This window comes from Leptonychotes weddellii, chromosome 9 (assembly GCF_054177405.1).
Source record: "Leptonychotes weddellii isolate Sample4059 chromosome 9, ASM5417740v2, whole genome shotgun sequence".
NCBI classification, from domain to species: domain Eukaryota; kingdom Metazoa; phylum Chordata; class Mammalia; order Carnivora; family Phocidae; genus Leptonychotes; species Leptonychotes weddellii.
The window spans coordinates 43,505,890-43,523,712 of record NC_138377.1 but is presented as its reverse complement, the minus strand read 5'-3'; the positions used below and the strand labels follow the sequence as shown (position 1 = coordinate 43,523,712).

Sequence of the window (17,823 nt, the reverse complement as noted above, 5' to 3'; positions counted from 1 at the left end):
CCTAACTGTTTGAAACCAAGTTAACCCCACTATGTTCATTACATGTCACACTCTATGTTGGGATTTAGGTTTCCGCACAGACATTCAGAAAAGCAGCCTCTTCCTATTACAGGAAAAAATGCTCTCAGCTTGTAATAAACTTTTTCCGCCACTCTGATTTCACGGTCTTCTAGGGTTAACAAATATTTTAAAAGTGATCATTTCACTTCTTTAAGAAGAATCCTTTTTCTAGAGATAGGACATTATAATGTTCAGCAGCAGATTAGTGTGAGGTGCAGAGAAAACCTGTCAGCTTCCTAGCAGTTGGAAAACAGGTAAATGATTAATTCTCTTAATCGGCTGAGAATGTCAACAGAAGATGGTCTGGAAGTTTAAAACTCATGAATGCTAGCAAACTGGAGTTGTGGTAAATTCCTGTACTATCAAAGTTGATGGCTCTTCAAGAACCAGGTCTAGAGCTCACATGGGAGAGAAGTTTCAAGGAAGAAAAATGAAACACCCCACAGCATCTCCAAAAGTGAACCCCTTTCCCTGCACAAGTCCCGCCCCCCCCCCAAGTAATTGGTGATTTGTACACAGACGTTCCATTTGTGTCAATGAGGACAAAAGTCCGTGCGGGAAGGAGATGTTACCACATCTTAACACATTTATTATACATAATACGACTCGCTTTAATTTTTTAGTCCCTATAAAATTCACTTTAAAGAATCCATTACCTTGAGCATGCGGATTTCTCGAAGTGCGATTTTCTTTATGACAGGGTCATCCTCTGATTCCAGAAATCTCTTGATGGCTACAATCTGACCCGTGTCCCTGTTTCTGCATTTGAAAACAACTCCATAGGATCCTTCGCCAATTTTCCCAATTTTTTCATACTTCTCCATCATAGAGGAAAAAATCTTAAAACGGATCTTCACATAGTTTGAAAATGTCGCTTATGGAATACTGGCTCGAACAGACTGCACTAGAGCCCCACTCAACGATGGGTCTTTGTCAAGCACCTGGAACAGAAGGGCACTTGTTAAAGAATTAGGAATCGACCCATGTCCTTAAACCTCGCCCCTCGGCCATGGCAACAAGATCCGGGATGACAGCCTAGAGCTCGCTGCCTTCCGTAACCCAATTCTAATGCGACCCGTCATCCTAAAACGAACCGAGTTGTAAGATAATCTATCTTGTTTAACGTTCTAGTTCATCCGATCTAAGACACATGAGCCCGCTGCAGGACTGGGAAGGCTCAGGGCTTCCCCGGTTCTCATTTCCCTTGGGCAAGGAGACACCTGCCGGGGCCGCGCGGGAGCGGCGAGGCGAGGGCCCGAGGCGCGGGAGCCGGGCGCCTCCCGGCTGGGCCTCGGCGGGGAGCAGGGCCGCGCCGTTCCCTCCCGCCCCCCGCGCCCGGCCCGCGCCCGGCCCGCGCCGCGCAGCCTCGAGCGGCGCCACGTGGCGCCCAGGCCCGCAGTCCCGGCCCGCGCGCCTTCCCCGCCCCGGACTCACGGCGCCGCGGCTGCCCGGCCTGGCCCTGCTCCCGCCTCGCCGCCTCTCTCGCGGCTGCGCTCGCCGCCGCCCCGGCCGCAATCCCTATGGGAACGGGCCCCCGCCCCCCCGCCCCGGGCTGGCCTGGGCGGGGCCGCCGCATCCCCGCGGCGGGGATGGGCCCCCGTGGGCGGCCCCGGGGCCCGGGTGCCGCGCGTCCCTCCGCGGGGAGAGGAGGCCTGCAGGACTGCAGACTCGGGCAGCGCGTGAAAAACGCAGCTCTGGCAGCGTCGGCTGGGAAGACGCCTGGCCGGGAGCACCTCTGCCCCCAACCCCCATGCGCTCTGAACTTCTCGGGCAGGGCGGGCCCCACACGGTCAGAGAACCGGTAACTCCCTCGTAGCCTGGGCTAGACTGCAAACGCCTTTATGTCTGTCCTGATCAGTGCTGCAGCATCCAGTCAACGAATGTGAATGAATGGCAGAGAGAGAGGAAAAGAGGGAGGAGGAGGTATGATGACTGAAACTGCTTAAAGTCAGCACTTCCCTCCATTAGCCTGCGGGTCCATCACCATCGACTTCCTATATAGCTGGGCTTTCTGATGTGGGAGATGGAGTTTTACAGAACCCACCTTGGTTTAGGGTTTTTGTTTTGTTTTGTTTTGTTTTTCTTAAGTCATCTCCACGCCCAACGGGGGACTCAAACTCAGGACTCTGAGGTGAAGAGTCCTATGCTCTACCGACTGAGCCAGCCAGGCGCCCCTGTCTTAGGTTCCTTATTCCCGTCCGTCTCCCAACTGGTTCCTACTCACTCAAGTCTGGGCACAATAGTGGGAAGTTCATGGACCTGAGGAAATCATGAAATAGTTTGCTACTAGGCAGACTGCCACAGTACTTTATCATCTAGCCCATTCCATATGCCCAGCACTGAGACAGGTGTTTGCCTTGGAAGTGACACCTAAGGAGAGGAAAGTGTCATACTGTCTATGCACCAAGCAGCATGCCACTAAAGGTAAATCTGAATAGGGTTCAGGAAGGAGCTGAAGCTGGGAGGAGAGGAATTGGTGGCTGCCTTGACCAGGGAGTCGCATATAGAGGGGGTCCAGGGATGAGCTACAGGTGAGCTGTGAACCTCCTAGAAATTGTTTGCAAATGGCCACCACTGGTGTGTTTTCTGTCTCTATAGTTTTGCCTTTTCCAGGATATCATATAAATGTACCCTTTTGAGGCTAACTAAATTTCTTTTACTTAACATAATGCATTTGAGATTCACCCATGTAGTTGCATTTCTCAGTAGTTCATTCTTTTTCATTGCTCAGTAGTATTCCATTGTATGGATAAACCAGACTTTGTTTATCTATTTCCAGTTGAAAAACATTTGAGTTGTTTCTAGTCTTGGTGATTATAAATCAAGCCACTATAAACATTCATGCATGGTCTTTTGTGTGAGCATATGTTTTCCTTTCTCTTAGGAAAATAATACTTAGAAGGAGTACTGCTGGGTCACAGGATAAGTATATGTTATTGTAAGTAATTGCCAAAATGTTTTCTAAAGTCACTGTGCCATTTTACATTCCTGCCAGCAATGTTCCAATTACTCTGCATCTTTGCCAGCACTTCGTATTCAGGTCTTTTGATTTTAGCCATTCTAATAGGTAGGTAATTGGCTCTTGTGGTTTTAATTTGCATTTCCCTAATAACTGTTGAGCAATTTTCCATATGCTTATTTACCTTCTGGATGTTTTCTCACAAGTTCTAGCTTTTTGTAAATTCCTTGGGGTTTTCTATATAGACAGTCATGTCATCAGCAAATAGGGATAGGTTTAGTTCTTCCTAACTGGTATACCTTTTCTTTCTTTTTCTTGCCGTCCTGCACTTGATAGGCCCTCCAGTGTGATGTCAAACAGGAACAGTAAGAGCAGACATTTCTTTTTTTTTAAAGATTTTATTTATTTATTTGAGAGAGAGAGAGACAGTGAGAGCAGGAACACAAGCAGGGGGAATGGGAGAGGGAGAAGCAGGCTTCCCGAGGAGCAGGGAGCCGGATGCGGGGCTCGATCCCAGGACCCTGGGATCATGACCCGAGCTGAAGGCAGACGCTTAATGACTGAGCCACCCAGGCACCCCGAGAGCAGACATTTCTATTACTGATCTTAGGAGGAAAGCATTGTCTTGTACCACTAGGTATGATGTCAGTTAGATCTCTTTGTAGATGCTGTGGTAGGCAGCCTCTAAAATGGTCCTTAAAGAGCCCTGCCTCCTGGTATTCATGCCCTTGTGTGTTTTCCTTCCCTTCAGCGTAGGCTTGACCTCGTAACTTGCTTCTAAGGAATAAAATATGGCAAAGGTAATGGAATGTCACTGCCAAGATTAGATTACAAAGAGACGGATTTCCGCCTTGGGTACTCTCTTTCTCACTTCCCCTGAGGGAATTCAGATGCCATGTTGCAAGCTGCCCTATGGCAAGGTTCTGAGGAGGCCAACAGCCAAGAATTTAGGCACTCAGTCCCATGTTCCGTGAGGAATTGAATCTTGCCAACAACCATGGGAATGAGCTTGGAAGTGGATCTCCCCACTGCCTCTCTTGCTCCAGTGAGCTTCCAGAATAGACTGTAGCCACAACTGATGACGAAAGTTCAATCTTGTGAGAGACCTTGAGTCAGAGGCACTTAACTGGTCATATCTGGATTCCTAATCTGCAGGAACTGTGAGATAGTAAGTGTTTAATATTTATATTTTGGGGTTGTTTTGCCTCAATATAGAACTGACATAGAAGCCCTTTATTAGATTGAGAAAGTTTTCTGTAATCCAATTTGCTGAGAATTTTTTTTTAAATAGTGAATGGATGTTGAATTTACCAAATACTTTTCTGCATCTATTGAGATGAGCGTATGTTTTTTCTTATTTAGTCTGTTGATACAGTGAATTACATTCATAGATTTAAAAATGTTGAGGGACACCTGGGTGGCTCAGTCCATTAAGTGTCTGCCTTCGGCTCAGGTCATGATCCCAGGGTCCTGGGATGGAGCCCCATGTCCGGCTGCCTGCTCAGTGGGGAGCCTGCTTCTCCCTCAGCCTGTTGCCCCACTTTCTTGTGCTCTCTCTCTCTGTCAAATAAATAAAATCTTTAAAAATAAATGAACACAAAGAAATAAAAATAAAAAATTAAAATGTTGAATGCAAAACTTGCATTCCTGGGATAAACCCAACTTAGTTATGATATTCTGTCATTTTGCTACGTTGCTGGAGTCAGTCACATTTTATTAAGAATTCTTGAATTAATATTTCTGAGAGACATTGATCTATAGTTTTCTTGTAATGTCTTCCTCTAGTTTTAGTGTCAGGGTAATACTGATCTCATAAAATGAGTGGGGAAGTGTTTCCTTCTCTTCTGTTTTCTGGAGACGTTTACATTAAATTGGTATTATTTATTCCTTTAATGTTTGTTAGAATTTTTCCAATAAAGCCATCTGAGTATGGAGTTTTCCCTGTTGAAATGTTTTAAACTACAAATTCTATTTCTTTAATAAAATATATAAGGCTATTCAGGATATCTATTTTTTCTTGAGTGAGTCTTGGTAGCTTGTATCTTCAAGGAATTTGTCTATTTCATCTAGATACTGGAGTTTATGGGTATAAAGTTGTTCATATATAACAATATTACACTATCATCCTTTTAATGTTGTTAATGTATAATACTATGACATTATTACCCTTTTAATATTTATAGGATATATAGTGGTGTTCCCTATGTCATTCTTGATATTAATAATTTGGTTTTTTCCCCTTCTTTTTCTTGATCAGGTTGACTAAGTCTTATCAATTTTATTGGTCTTTTAAAGGAAACAGCTTTTGATTTAGTTGATTTTCTCTATGATTTTTCTGTTTTTCACTTTCATTGATTTCATCTCTTTATTATTTTTTCTTTCTGTTTGCTTTGCTTTTAGCTGCTTTTTCTAGTTTTTTAAAGATGGAAACCTAGACCATTAATTTTAGATACTTCTTGTTTATAATATAAGCCTTTGATGCCATATATTTTACTCTCTAAGCACTACTTTAAATGTATCCCAGAAATCTTAATATGTTGTATTTTCATTTTCATTCAGCCCAAAGTATTTTCCAACTTATCTTGTGACTTCCTGTTTGACCCATGGGTTATTTTGAAGTGTGTTGTTTAATTTCCAACTACTTGGGGACTTTCTAGATATCTTTTTATTCCTGATTTCTAGAATCAGAGTTCCATTCTTTTCAGAGAACTCTCTTTGTATGATTTAAATTCTTTGCAATGTATTAAGACCAGCCTATGGTCTATGTTGGTGAATGTTTCTTTTTGACAAGTTAAAAAAAATTATTTTTAAGTGATATGGGAAAGTCAGTGTGACTTTCTCCAGGGCTGCCTTGTCTGAAGTTCATACCAGGCTGCAGTGAGTCTGGAAAATTAACTTTATGGACCCTGCAAGGTTCAGTACCCAAGGAGCCTGGAACTGTGCCCAGCCCAGTGGTAGTTAAAGTAGGGAGCAAGGGCACCATTTATTTCCGCCTCCGTGGGCAGTGAACCAGAAAGCCAGCGTGACTGGCAACAGCACCAATTGTGTTGTTTGGAGGAAGTTGGCGCAAAATACTAGAGGATCACTTTGAAAGGGAGACAAAGAGTTGATGTCACCATTTAGCACCAGAGAGGATAATGTGGCCTCTCTACTGTCAAATCACAGGGAGTGCTTTTGGTCGGCAGGACTGAAATCCGTCTTGATATCAGAGAAATACAGCTCCTGGGAAGTAGAGTTCTTGGGAACTGAGACATGGTCCGATAGGTGGGCCTTCCTTCTCAAGCAAGAGCAAAGAACAGTGAGACAACATTATCTTTTTCTCCTTACCGTGATCTTTTATTTGTAGCTCTGCATCATTAGAGAGAATCCTTCAGTGTCCCTGGATTATGCAGACAGTACTGAGGTATTTTAATCATTGAAGGAAGCAGTAAACATTCTGCAAGGTAACACATGGTGAAAGAGAAAGAGCCTGGGGTTTGGAGTCAGAAGACTAGGATTTCTACCTTCTTACTGGTGTTTGATATTGTGCAAGATAATTACTATTGCGTAAACAATAATTGTTTAACTAGTGTTTTCTTCCGGGCAGGCGTCATGCTCAGAATATTTTATATGTGAGCCTCACAACAGCCCTGGGAGATGGGCATCAACATTATCGAGAGGTTTCACATGAGGACGGTGAGTTTTAGAATGGGTAAGTCCTCTGTCTAAGGACACAAAGCTAGTGAGTTGTGAAGCGGGGATGCGGACATAGGCAGTGAGTCCAGAACCTTTGCTCCTGTTTCGCTAAACCTACCTAATGTGTAGGGGTGGTTGTCAGGACTTTTTTTTTTATGAAGTTGTTTTTCTTTTTTTGAGAGAGAGTGAGCGAGAGCACACAAGCAGGGGGAGGGGCAGAGGAAGAAGCAGACTCCCCGCTGAGCAGCTCCATCCCGGGACCCCAGGATCATGACCCACGCAGAAGGCAGACACCTAACTAACTGAGCCACCCAAGCACCCCAGTTGTCAGGATTTTTGAATGAAGGTATAGGACACTGGGAGTTGACCCAAAGTACTTACAGTGCACAATGTAGCACCCTCCTTTTTTTAGAGCTGCCGGGAAGATGAGTCTTGTCATTAAGCTTCCTTCTCACACTCTGGAGAACTAACGTCCCCGAGGTTGGGCAGAGTACTGACAGCTCCTCTGAGTGCTGAACACAGGGCAATGCTGGAAGCTTTTTCTTTTTCTTTTTCCAATTCTATGTCCTTATGGAAAAGGGAGTTGAGTCACCGTGATCTTAAAATGACACTATACAGCTGCTTGAGGAAATGCTTGAATTCACTTTCCCTGCTTTAAGTGGGTTTGGAAAGGAAATCATTCCATGGGCACACACAGAGAATAGTTAATAACTACCATTTAGGGACACTTATGTTTCAGGCTCAATAACCACATTATCCTGAATCTTTATAACAATCCTACATGGTTGGATATATTAACTGGTTGGAATTATTAACAGCCCCATTTTATAAAAGAAAAAGCTGAGGCTCGGAGAGGTTGGTCAGAGTAGACAAGCCATCCAGCTCTCCAGGGCTGGAGAGCCAGGTTTCAAACCCAACTGCACCTATTTGCAAAGCCCGTGCTTTGGAGGTGCCACAGGGAATGGTGACAACGAGGACCATCTGTGAACAACCTAAAGTGACAGATCACTGCTAAACATGGAAGTAACTGTTCCCCTTATCTGGAGACTGGTGAATTAATGTAAATATGGGAAAATAACTGTAAATTAAATAAGGGTCTATCATCCTTGACTTTATCTGTGAGCCTAGCCAACGGTGAAATAAAGTATTTTCATCCCTAATTAACATAACCTTAGTTATTTTGTGTGTGTTTTTCCCTTTAAATACTTATTGCAGGGGCGCCTGTGTGGCTCAGTGGATTAAGGGTCCGAATCTTGATTTCGGCTCAGGTCATGATCTCAGGGTCATAAGATTGAGCGCTGTGTCTGGGCTCTGTGCTGAGCGTGGAGCCTGCTTGAGATTCTCTCTCCCCATTCCCTCTCCCCCTCCCCACTCCCACTCATGCACGCACTTTCTCTCTAAAAGAAAAATAAAATAAATACTTATTGCATTTTACATATGGTAAGCTATCCTTTTAAAGAACCTCTTCTTCTAAAAAACCTTCTTTGTTTCTGAATCTTAACAACCTCAACACCTTTTTTGCATTTCCAGATTTTAAAGCAAACACCCAATACTTTCACCCTTGAACCCAAATGCCTTAAGAGCTCAGCAATATTAACACTAAAACCTTGGGAGAGTTATGTAGCTGGGCCTGGGCTACCAGTGGATGAGTCACTGTATACAATGATCCTTCTTCAGGAAATTAAGTTTCAAAACCTCAAAGTGGACATCTCTTTGCCACCTTGGACATTTGATTGCCTACCACACTTATCTTAAGGCAATCTATATACATTTCCGTGCTTTATGATTTTGAACCCTTACATGCTAGAAAAAAAGTAAATTTTCCAAAGGTATAGATAGAGCTGTTCTGTAGGTTGACTTCACTGATGTGAATATTGGACCGTAGTTTGCCAAGATGTTACCATCGGCGGAAACTGGGCAGACAGTTTACAGGATCTTTACAACTATATGTGAATCTGCAATTTACCTAAAAAAAAAAAGAGAGAGAGAGAGAGAGAAAAAATTCCCAGACCAATACAAGAAGTAATTTTCCTGGTTTCCCACAGCCAAAAAAGGGTAGAACCCAGATCTGAACCCTGGTCTGATTGGCCCTCTTCACGTGCTGTCCCCTTCCTCTGAGACCGTCTGTTGAGCGATCGCAGCTATAGGATGCAGTTTTAGGAACTTCGAAAGAGCTCTAGGATTCCCCTAATATCCTATCTAATATAAAGTTTCATGTTATTATTTTACTTAAGTTCTGATCTTGAGAAAATGCAAATATCTGAAAAAGGAGGGCCATTGTAGACTCTAAATGACGTATCAATACAAGGCCACATCATACGTTGGAAAGAACACTCACTTGGGCATTCAGAGGTCTGAGCTCAAATCCCATCTCCTTATAACTAACTGTGTGATCCTGAGCAATTGGTTACCCTCTCAGCTTTTCTCCTGTACTAGAAGGAGGGTGAGTTACCCAATCGCCGTCTAGCTCTTTGGTGCCACACTGCTGTAAGTGGGGGCTCTGGAAAGCAAGTTCTGACGTGGAGCAGAAAGGAGAGAGCAGACATGTCTGGGCCCTTGAAGGACTCTTGAACTCCTGGGGGGATAAAGGACACCAAAGGACCTCGGAATGATGGGTGTGTGTGTTCTTTCCAATGTCACTGTGGCTGCTATAAGGTGGTATAAGTAAATTGTGCTATAAGTAAAAACATTAGCACAATAAGTGGCAGAAAAGTTAAGATTTTGTGGATTACTCTTTCTTTAGGTGGCCGGGAAGATGGTAGGCATTCAGACTAAGCATGTCTACCAAAAGCAGCCAACCATCTTTCAAAATAAGGAGAGGGTCCTGCTTGGAGGAACTGGCAAGGAGAAGTTTCTGTGATACTACAGAAACATCGGTCTTGGCTTCACGGTGCCCAAGGAGGCGATTGAGAGCACCTATATTGACAAGAAATGTCCCTTTGCTGGTAATGTCTCCATCCGAGGGCGGATTCTGTCTGGTGTGGTGACCAAGATGGTGAAGATGCACAGGACCACTGTCATCCTCTGAGCCTACCTCCACTACATCTGAAAGTACAACCACACACCACGTCCATGCACCTGTTGCCCTGCTTCAGGGACGTCCAACATCGTCATGGTGGGTGAGTGCCAACCCTTGAGCAAGACTGCGCTTCAACGTGCTCAAAGTCCCAAAGGCCACTGGCACCAAGAAGCGATTCCAGAAGTTCTGAGACTAGACATCTGTTCAAACCCCTGAAGAAAATAATTTTCCCAGTCAAAAAGATTCTGTGGAGTACTTAAGTATCTTGAAATTCTGCCCTTATAGATGGGATAGACATAGACTCACACTGCTAACTGAACCGTTCTATCTTCCATTCCTTTATGATCCACATTACTCTTATCTTTGATCTACCGTGAGTGCCACAGGTTCATTGTGCCCAAGTGTGACAGAAATAGTCTTTAAAAATATACTTTCTGGTACACAGCAGGTACCTAACTAAAATTTGTTAATTCTCTGTACTTCTTCTACACCGCCAAGTTTTAGCAAGGGCAACTTAGAAATTTTCAGAGTCCATTCCAGTAAGGTTGGACCAGCTGGGGACACGAGGAGGAGAATGGAGAGTAGAAAAGGAGAAAAAACCTTTCCATTTCTTGCTATTCCTTACCTGTGGGAGTTCTCCCCAGCTTCAGCTTCTTTTGACCCTTCCAGAACCTGAATTATGACCTACCTTCAGAGGTACCTGCATTAGCCAGGCAGCTTCTCTTCTCAAGGTGTGAGCCGCAACTTCATGGGCCCCTTCCTCTGAGCTCCTGATGAGCTTGGGGCAGCTGGGCAGCAGTCCGTCCACAGTGGTCAGAGCACCATCTTACCGGCTTTGTTCCTCTGAGTCGCCAGCTTCTAGTAATCCCACACTGGACCCTTTGGTGCCTCCCACCCCGTTGGTGGTAACTGCTTCCTGCAGTTATTGTTTTCCTGGATTCTCTTCATGTCCTATTTCTGCTAACATCTGTGGAACAACTGCACGTATTAATTCTCTAGTGAAATACCTACTGTGGTGTCTTATTTTGTTGCCTAGAGCCTGACTGATATTCTTAGACTCAATAGTGTTAACCAGCTGTCCCACATCCTCATTTTCAGAAAACTGGAAGGTATTTGCAATATATCTGCATTTTACAGGAGCAAGACTTGAGTCAAAGAAAATTTTTACTAGTTATACACGAGTAAGTTACTGCATGCTATTCATTCTATTGTAGTTTAATACAACAAATGTTTACTAACTACCTACTACGTGTCAGGAACTGTTCGGTGCTGGGGATGCAGATATAAGTGTCATTGTTCCTTATCCTTATGAGAGAAAGGAATTCCTACCTGTTGTATGGTAATAGGAGCTTTAATAAAGGATGCACAAGAGGTTGTGGGATCCTGGAGAAGGAGACTTTGTACACTGGGCTTTAGGAAAGTTTTTTTTTTAAAGATTTTATTTATTTGACAGAGAGAGCAAGAGAGCACAAACGGGGGAACAGCAGAGAGAGAGGGAGAAGCAGACTCCCTGCTGAGCAGGGAGCCTGATGCGGGGCTCGATCCCAGGACCCTGGGATCATGTCCTGAGCCGAAGGCAGATGCTTAACTGACTGAGCCACCCAGGCGCCCGTGGGCTTTAAGGAATTTAAGTGGACACTGGTATTCACTGTGGGTTTTCAGAAACCATAAACAGAAGTATATCCTTGAAAGCTTGATACAGTCAGTGCTTTATATGGAGCAGTTACACGTCAAAGGGTTGGGATGCTCTGGCAGATGCTCAAGGACGAACATAGATCACTGGATTCTCTGTGTCCTATAGTTAATCGCAAATAACCACAGCGAAGTTACTAATCCAGGAGGATTTAGACTTGACAAACATGACCAGGATGAAGTCATATATCCAAAATTAAATGTCATATTTAGAGTGTGCTAAATCTTACACTCACCAAAATTGCTGAGGAAAGAACTTGTGGGTGAAGATCATAACGATTTAATCAACTGTTTCACTCACACGTGGTGAGTGGCTTTGGTTTTTTTTTAAGCTTCACCAAGTGATGGTTTATAGCTACACAGGACATCTGTTGCTTTTACCAGCTCAGCATCCATTTCTCCTTCTGTTAAAAGCCCAACCTTCCTTCCTTCTGCTTTGGCGATCTGTCTCACTGTGACTGCTGTTTTAAGGCACCTTCCCGTCCATGGCCAAGGGATGACCAACCCCAGGCTGAGCAGATTCTCTTCCCTCAGAACCGGAATCTTGCAGAAGCGGATTCCTCCTGAGACCCCAAGAAGCCCTGGCTCCTGCAACTAGCTCTTCTCTGAGCCCAGTTCTGCAGCTTTTTCTTGAATCTACAACCACCAAAGGACAGCCAAAGAACCCTGACACAGAAGCTTAACTATCAATTTATTTCAGATAGTTTCTTCTGCCTGGAATGCTTCTTACTCCCATCTTTCCATTTCCAAATACTGTATTTCCTCCAGAGATATGGACTAGTTTAATGGCTTTCATAGATATTTGAGCTATACTTGTAGGTGTCTATTTATATGGTCGTGAAGGGACTGTCTGGATTCAGAGAGATGGATCTGGGATTCACCCCAACTTTCCAGTTAACTTAGTGTGTGAGCATGGCAGCTTTAGGTAGGTAGGTGCCAATCAGATCTCCCTTCAAGAGAGAACCTGCTGTAAGAAATTAGTGAACCTTCAGAATCCAGCTCAGCTTTGTCCAAGCTTTCGCTTGGCTGCTCCCAGCTAATGACTGAGTTGCCTATGGTTTTGAAAGCTGAGTTCATCTTTTCTAACACGAAAATCCTCTAGTGGGCAGTCTTTGCTCTGGGGCTGCCCACTGACTGGCCAAGATGCTCTGCTCACAGAGCTGCACTGCAGTCTGAGGCTCTAGCAAATCATTCTTCCTCCCCGTCTCAGTTCACGTGTGTCACATCTGCCGGAGCCTTCCAGCTTACTCCTTCTCACTCTTATTTGCCACACAGCTGGTTCCCCAAGTAAGTCCCCTGCATTTGTAATTCCCCCTTCTGTGGAACAGTCTGTGACAAGGACTAACCTCTTTGGTTTTCTCATTTATAAAACAGGAGCCCCACTTCTGATATCATTGGGTTAATGTTGAAAATTAGAGAATATTCTCCCCAGTACAGGTCTTGGCATGGACTCCAATAAATGCTTTTTTATTGACGTACATGCAAAAAAAAAAATGCATCGATCATCAGTGTACAGCTTGCTAAGAAGTGACAAATGGAACATTTCCAGCGCCTCAAAAGCACCGCCTCAGGCCCTGTCTCAACCAGTATTCCCTCACTCCTCCCAAAAGCAACCACTATCCTGTAGTGATTTCTAACACTACACTACACACTGCCTATTTTGGAACTCCATTTAAGTGAAATCCTACAGTTTACTTTTAATGTTTTTCAATGTCTGGACTCTTACCTGGAGCCTTCTGTTTATTTTGGGGGAGAGGTGTTGAAAGGCATGTTGTTGTCATAGCTCCTTCTCCTTGCATTGCAGTATTTGATTTGTGAGCATCTCACAACTTATCCTTTCAACCGTAAATGGACATCTGGGTTATTTCCAGTTTTTGGAAACTATGAATAATGCGGTTATGAACAGTCTTCTAGGTCTTTTGGTAACGATGTTTTTGAGGCGTACACCTAGGATTGGAAATGCTGGCTGCTGAGATGTGTCCGTTGCGCTTGTTTTTCAAAGTGACTATACCAGTTTCCACTCCTTCTGACAGTACATGAGTTCCAGCTGTCCCACATCCTCATCAACACTTCCTACTGTCCTCTTTTGTCATTTAGTCACTCTGGTGGGATGCGTAATAGTATTGCACTGTGGGCTTATTTTGTAGTGGGATTATTGTTTCAGTTTATGTTTCTCTGGTATCTAATGAATTTTAATACCTTTACAAGTATTTATTGACCCCTTGGATGTTCTTTTTCTGTTTAGCTTTATTCAGTTATACTTAAAATACCGTAAAATGTAGTCACTTTAAGTGTGCAGATAGATGATTTTTAATAAGTTTACAGTTGTGCAGCTATCATCACAATCTAATTCTTTTTTAAGATTTTATTTAATTGAGACAGAGAGAGAGAGAGAGAGCATGAGTAGGGGGAGGGGCAGAGGGAGAAGCAGGCTCCCCGCCGAGGAGGGAGCCCGACGTAGGACTCGATCCCAGGACCCTGAGATCATGACCTGAGCCAAAGGCAAACACTTAACCGCCTGAGCCACCCAGGTGTCTCATCATTTTTTTTTTTTTTTTAAGATTTATTTATTTATTTTGGGGGGAGGGACAGAAGAAGAGGGAGAGAGAATCTCCAGCAGACTCCCTGCTAAGTGCAGAGCTTGAGACTGGGCTTGATCTCACAATCTCAGGATCTGAGCCGAAACCAAGTCTGACACTCAACCAACTGAGCCACCTAGTTGCCCCCACAGTCTCCTTTTAGAACATTTTCATCATCTCAAAAAGAAACCTCGTGCTCACTTACAGTCACTCTCCCTTCTCAACCCCTGCCCCTAGTCTACCCTCCGTCTCCATAGAATTACCTTTTCTGGACATTTCATATAATCATTATAATATGTGATCTTTTAGGACTAGTTTCTTTGACCTAACATGTTTTTGAGGTTCATCTGCACTGTAGCATTTATCAGTGTGTTGTTCCTTCTCATTGCTGAATAGCAGGGTGGCTCAGTCGTTAGGCGTCTGCCTTTGGCTCAGGTCACGATCCCAGGGTCCTGGGATCGAGCCCCGCATCGGGCTCCCTGCTCAGCGGGAAGCCTGCTTCTCCCTCTCCCATTCCCCCTGCTTGTGTTCCCTCTCTCGCTGTGTCTCTCTCTTCAAATAAATAAATAAAAAATCTTTAAAAAAAAAAAAAAAGCATTCCATTGCATGGATAGAACATATACTGTTTATCCATTTACCAGCTGGTGGATATTTGGGTTGCTTCTACTTGTTGGCTATTATGGATAATGCGCCTTTAGGCGTTTGCATCCAAGTCTTTATGTGGACATGTTTTCTCTTGGGCAGATACCTAGGAGTGGAATTGCTGAGTCATATGGTAAATCTATGTTTACTATTTTTAAGAAACTGCCAAACTGTCTTCCAAACTATTGTGCCATTTTACATTCCCACTAGAAATGTGTTAAGTGCCCTGGCTTCCCCACAATCTCACAATATTTGTTTGTCCTTTTTATTTTAGCCATTTTGGTGGGTGTGTAAAAGTACTGCGTTGTTTTAATTTGCATTCCTCTGATCACCAAGGAGGTGGAATACATTTCCATATATTTATTGACGACCTCGATATTACCTTTTGTGGAGTGCTTGTTCAAAATCTTTTGCCCAGGGGCGCCTGGGTGGCTCCATCGGTTAAGGGGCTGCCTTTGGCTCAGGTCATGATCCTAGGGTCCTGGGATCGAGCCCCACATCGGGCTCCCTGCTCAGTGGGAAGCCTGCTTCTCCCTCTCCCTCTGTCTGCCGCTCTGCCTACTTGTGCTCTCTCTGTTAAATAAATAAATCTTTAAAAAAAATTAAATTAAAAAAAATCTTTTGCCCATTTTTCTATTGTCTGCCTTTTTTGTTTTTAAAGATCTTACTCTTTTTTTAAGTAATCTCTACACCCCAAGTGGGGCTCAAACTCTCAAACCTGAGATCAAGAGTCACATGCTCTACTGACTCAGCCAGTCAGTCCCCCGTCTGTCTTTTTTCTTAATGATTTGTGGAAGTTCTTTTGGGTACATGTGGACATATGTAATGCAAGCCTCTTCTCCCATGTTGTGGCTTGTCCTTTCCTTCTTGTAAGGGTGTCCTTAGATAACAGAGTATCTTAATTTTAATTAAGTCCATTTTATCTAAACTTTTTCTTTTATGGTCAAAGCCTTAATGGTCTGTTTAGGAAATCTTTGCTTCCCCCAAGTTTGTGAAGATATTATGTTTTATTTTAAAAGCATTATTGTTTTATATACCTTAGATCATTTACAATCTATTTGGTACTTTTGTTGTGTGAGGTAGAGTCAAGATTCCTTTGATTTTCTGTTGTTTGCAATATAATTGAAAAGGCTATTCTTGCTTCACTCCAGGGCAGTGTATTTGTCAAAAATAAGCTAAGTGTGCCTTGTTTCTGGACTCATGACTGTATCTCATTGTCTCTCTTCATGCCAATGTTGCTCTATCATCTCTTGAAATCTGGTAGCCTAAGACTCCCAGGTTTGTGTTTCTTCTTCGAGATTGCCTGGAGTGTTCCTGACACTTCGCATTTTATGTAATTTTAGAATCAATTTGTCAATTTCTATAGAAGTATCTGCTGGGATCACACAGAATCTTAACATCAACTGGCAGCCTTACAACATCAAACCTAATTCTGGGGCACCTGGGTGGCTCAGTCGGGTTAAGTGTCTGCCTTCGGCTCAGGTCATGATCCCAGGGTCCTGAGATCGAGCCCTGTGTCAGGCTCCCTGCTCACTGGGGAGTCTGCTCCTCCCTCTGCCTCTGCTCATCCTCCCCGCTGCCTTGTGTTCTCACAAATACATAGAAATACAATATCAAACCTAATTCATCAACATGGCATCCTCTGCCATTTATTTAGGTCTTCTCTAATTTCAGTGATGTTTTGTTAGTTTTAAGTATACAGATCTTACATCTCATTTTTTCTTATCTGGTAGTTTTCTGTAATGTAAATGGAATCCTTCTAAAATTTCATTCTCTATTACAGATATGTTGACAGTGCATCTAGCTGTTTTTCCAGATTCACTTATGATTTCTAACAGTTTATTTGCAAATAATGGTATTTTTATTCCTTCCCAAACCTTTTTTTTTTTTTTTTAAGATTATTTATTTGAGAGAGTGAGCTAGAAAGAGCACAAGCCGGGGGAAGAGGGAGAGGGAGAGGGACAAGCAGGCTCCCCGCTGAGCAGGGAGCCCAATGCAGGGCTGGATCCCAGGACCCTGAGATCACCACCTGAGCTGAAGGCAGACACTTAACCCACTGAGCCACCCTGGCGCCCCCTTTACAATTCTTTTAATCTTTCATTTTTAAATTTCTTAGTTTTTTAGGTTCATTGAAGTGACTAGGATCTCTAGTACAATGAATAACAAGTGGTGAAAGTGAGAATATTTGACTTCGTTCCTGATGTCAATGTAGTAGATATTAAAAAAATGTTTCTTGCTTTCTCCTAAGATCCTTTAGGAGCAGTCTGCAATTTCTCAGTAAAATCTAACATGATCCCTTCTGCTAGGTTTGGTATGGGAGCTTCTTGGACCTTCAGTACAAGATACTGGTTATTTCTGTAATGAAAAAGCTTATATATAAGGAACTTGAAAAAAGCAGAATTAAAAAAGCCCCATGGTAAGTTTACCAATGTATGATAAACATACTGAAAGGACAATTAAAGAATGAAAATGCACTCTTTATGACCTTAAGTGAGATTCTTGGTGAAAAGTAAAGGAACCAACTTTTTTTCTTACCTTGACCAAGAAACTTTCTGAACATGATCACACTTAATCCTCCTAATAGCCACGTGAAGTGGCCATTATTTTCCATCAACAGATAAGGAGATGGAGGCCCAGGCAGCTTGAGTAAGTTGTCTAAGTGGTTAAGTGCTATGGTTCGGCTGGCTAGTAACGACTGAGTGTTACACCGACATGTATAATCTCTATGTGCTGTAGAAATTCTGAAAACCAGAAAGTAGTCTGGCTTAAGCAGTGAGAGCTGTCGTGCAAAAGTTATAGCTTGACTGAGTGACCTGAGTGAAGTAAAAGGTTTACATTTTTGGTGACAAATCAAAATTTCAGGGTGGGAGAGCTTATGAGTCAAGCAATGAAACTGGAATGATCATGGCCTCTAGGTGCCATTGTTCCAGGGTGCTTGGTGGTTGGTGGAATTGTGGGAAAGAAGGATAGACAAAAGACTTAACAAAAAAGAAAGTAATTTGATGAAAATACTTTCTCTCACAAGAACTTGTGGATTTACTTACCCTAGTTTTTCCTTCCCAATTACTATGCCTCCTTCCACATTATTCATACATTAACTATAATCAGTATTTATCGAATGCCTACTATGTGTAAGGTACAGTGTAAGAAGCTGAACTTGTTATATATATTTGTTCATACTGTTTGTGTTATGTAAC

At 43.1% G+C, this 17,823-nt stretch overlaps 1 protein-coding gene and 1 pseudogene across 2 annotated transcripts in view; one reads left to right on the top strand and one right to left on the bottom strand.

Moving 5' to 3' along the window:
• LOC115940183 (cyclin-dependent kinase-like 1) overlaps positions 1 to 1,612 on the bottom strand; it is a 47,807-nt gene extending 46,195 nt beyond the window's left edge. Inside the window, exons 1-2 of the mRNA XM_081829763.1 lie at positions 1,495 to 1,612; positions 717 to 1,001 (exon numbers count right to left, since the gene is read on the bottom strand). Of these exons, the coding sequence (XP_081685889.1) occupies positions 717 to 887 (171 nt within the window). The 5' untranslated portion in view covers positions 888 to 1,001; positions 1,495 to 1,612. The remainder of the gene's footprint in view (positions 1 to 716; positions 1,002 to 1,494) is intronic.
• Positions 1,613 to 1,707: 95 nt separating this feature from the next.
• On the top strand, positions 1,708 to 15,669 carry LOC115940184 (small ribosomal subunit protein uS17-like; annotated as a pseudogene). Its single transcript, XR_014148495.1, has 3 exons — positions 1,708 to 1,983; positions 6,606 to 6,694; positions 9,438 to 15,669. The product of XR_014148495.1 is annotated as a small ribosomal subunit protein uS17-like (transcript).
• Positions 15,670 to 17,823: the final 2,154 nt, after the last annotated feature.